We start from the raw sequence: 2,528 nt of genomic DNA on the forward strand, positions 1-2,528 counted from the left end.
ATTTAAAGACATTGAGGAAGATAGAAAGATAACATGACTTAGCCTTCAAGGAAAAGTGAACATACAGCTATGATTGATTGCCAGAAGATATGTAAAGTGTCATGCAAATTTAAAGGTGGTTTGTGATGGGATGGAATTCGTCCAGACTTGGGAAATCAAGAAAGGTTTTGTGAAGGAGGTGACTTTTAAACTAGACCTTAAAAACGTAAAATTTGGGGTATACAAAACAAAAATTAGGAGAGACACTCCAGATAGAAGAACCAGTATGGATAAAAACACAGAGGTAGAATCCTAGAAAATAGTAATAAGTTTCATTTGAGAATACTAATGTATAAAAGGAACAGTGAGACATGAGTTTGAAAAGTTAAGTTGGAAGACACTGCCCACCTAAGGATTTCATAATTCATTTGCTAGATAAGAGGTGGCAGTTTAAGTTGTTTGAGCAGGATAGTATTGTTATTAGAACCGAATAGGAACACTAATTCTACAGCAGTATACAGTATAGATTAGATAAGAGGAAGACCCAGGGTCAAGACACCAGTTAGAGATTAATTATAAGATTGTTTAAACCATTCAAAATGGAGGACGGACCTGGGACCAGGGCAATGGGGATAGAAAATGAGGGAATAAATACAGAGACTAGGCAAGACTTGGAAGGCATGGGAAAGAGGGGAACCAAAGATAACTAAAACTTCAAGCCTGAGAAAGTGGCTGAAAAGAACAGAAATAAGCAAATTAAGAAGAGGAGCTCCTGAGAGGTGAGAAATATAAAAATGGAGCTTGGCTTGGAATCCACAGAGCTGGATTAGTCCTCTAAAAGTGTTCAGGGAAGTTAAGAAAAATAGAGGAGATCACCAAGGGAGAGGCATGGAAAGAAACACAAACATGGCTAAGGGCAGAATCTTAAAGAATGGCTATATGGAAGGGTTAGAGGCAAAAGAGAATCCAGTAGAGGAGGAGGAGAGGGGGAGGTCTGACATGTTGAAAGTAAAATTAATCAGGGGTGATAAAAGCAAAGGAATGGGTAATCAAGATAGTTAAATCCTACAGGAAATTCAAGGATGGTAATGACGGGGAAAATCTGACCACAGGATTTGACAACTAGAAAATCCTTAGTGAACTGTAAGATAGAATTATTCTACTGAATAGATCATGAAGAAGTGGTGGTAGCAAATGTAAACAACTGGGAGAAAAAGACAAGAATTCATAGACACATTAGGAAACTCCTGGTTGAGAACACTCTTGACATCACAGAGGCTTCTGATTAAATACTGGTTAAATGAATGAATATGTTAATGATTAAAATTAAAACTATGTTGTGGGGGAGGGGGACGGGGGGGGCAGGGAGAACTTACCTTTTGACGATCTCTTGAGAAAAACAGCATTTGAATATCCCAAGCCTTTTGATTTAGATCTTCCATTTCCATCTCCATTTTCTTATGCTCCCATTCAATCTGAAATATTCCTTTGTGTACCTCTTTACTTTCCATCATGCTAGCAACTTTCTTTTGTCCTTGAGTCTTAAAAAAGTACATTTGGTATTCAAATAATATGATTCTGCATACAGGATCTAGAATATTTGAAGCTGAATGCTATTGTTATAAAACATTTGGATCACACAGCTAATTATATTTTCTTTTAAAAATGCAGCAGAAATTAAAAAATAACTTCTTGGGCAAAATCTGATCACTATAAAGTATGATAGTCAGAAAACAGAAAGGATTATAAGGTATATTTAAATGGCAGAGCCAATTTATATGTTAATGATTAGGCAGGAAATCCTCTTGCCATCACCTAGTCTACCAATCTGTATGCATTTGTATCCCTGCTCATTGCCCTCCCACCAGATGCTATGGATAAAGGACTGTAGTTTAATGCAGCTAGGCACAGCAGTATCTGGTGGAAAAGCAAAACAACAAGAACAAAAACAAAAAACAAAGAAAGAAAACCCCAAAAAACCCATATGATCATTGCAATAGATGCAGAAAAGCATTTGATAAAATCCAGCACCTCTTCATGATAAAAACCCTCAATGAAGTAGGCATAGAAGGAACACATCTCAAAATAATAAAAGCCATATATGACAAACCCACAGCCAATATTGTGCTGGGGAAAAATTGAAAGCATTCCCCCTAAAAACTAGAACAAGACAAGGGTGCCCACTGCCACCACTTCTATTTAACATAGTACTGGAAGTCCTAGCCAGAACAATCAGGCAAGAGAAAAAAATAAAGGGCATCCAAACCAGGAAAGAGGAGGTCAAACTATCCCTGTTTGCCCATGATAAGATCTTATATTTAGAAAACCCTAAAGACTCCACCAAAAGAAATGAATGCATGAACCTGCCAATCCAGTGAATCCAGCAGAATATCTTTCAAAAATCAAGGTGAATTAAAATTTTTTCAGACAAAGAAAAATAAAGAGAATTTATTACTAGCAGACCCATACTTCAGTTAAAGGAAATTCTTTAAGCAGAAGGGTTATGATACAAGATGGAAACTTAGATCTACAAAAAGAAATAAAGATCT

The 2,528-nt window shown here is 36.6% G+C and overlaps 1 protein-coding gene across 1 annotated transcript in view; it reads right to left on the reverse strand.

Moving 5' to 3' along the window:
• Positions 1 to 1,150: 1,150 nt before the first annotated feature.
• CFAP43 (cilia and flagella associated protein 43) overlaps positions 1,151 to 2,528 on the reverse strand; it is a 94,956-nt gene continuing 93,578 nt past the window's right edge. Inside the window, exons 32-33 of the mRNA XM_012661640.1 lie at positions 1,356 to 1,557; positions 1,151 to 1,183 (exon numbers count right to left, since the gene is read on the reverse strand). Coding sequence (XP_012517094.1) covers positions 1,151 to 1,183; positions 1,356 to 1,557 — 235 coding nt within the window. The remainder of the gene's footprint in view (positions 1,184 to 1,355; positions 1,558 to 2,528) is intronic.

Source organism: Propithecus coquereli, unplaced genomic scaffold (assembly GCF_000956105.1).
Source record: "Propithecus coquereli isolate 6110/MARCELLA unplaced genomic scaffold, Pcoq_1.0 Scaffold73, whole genome shotgun sequence".
NCBI classification, from domain to species: Eukaryota; Metazoa; Chordata; class Mammalia; order Primates; family Indriidae; genus Propithecus; species Propithecus coquereli.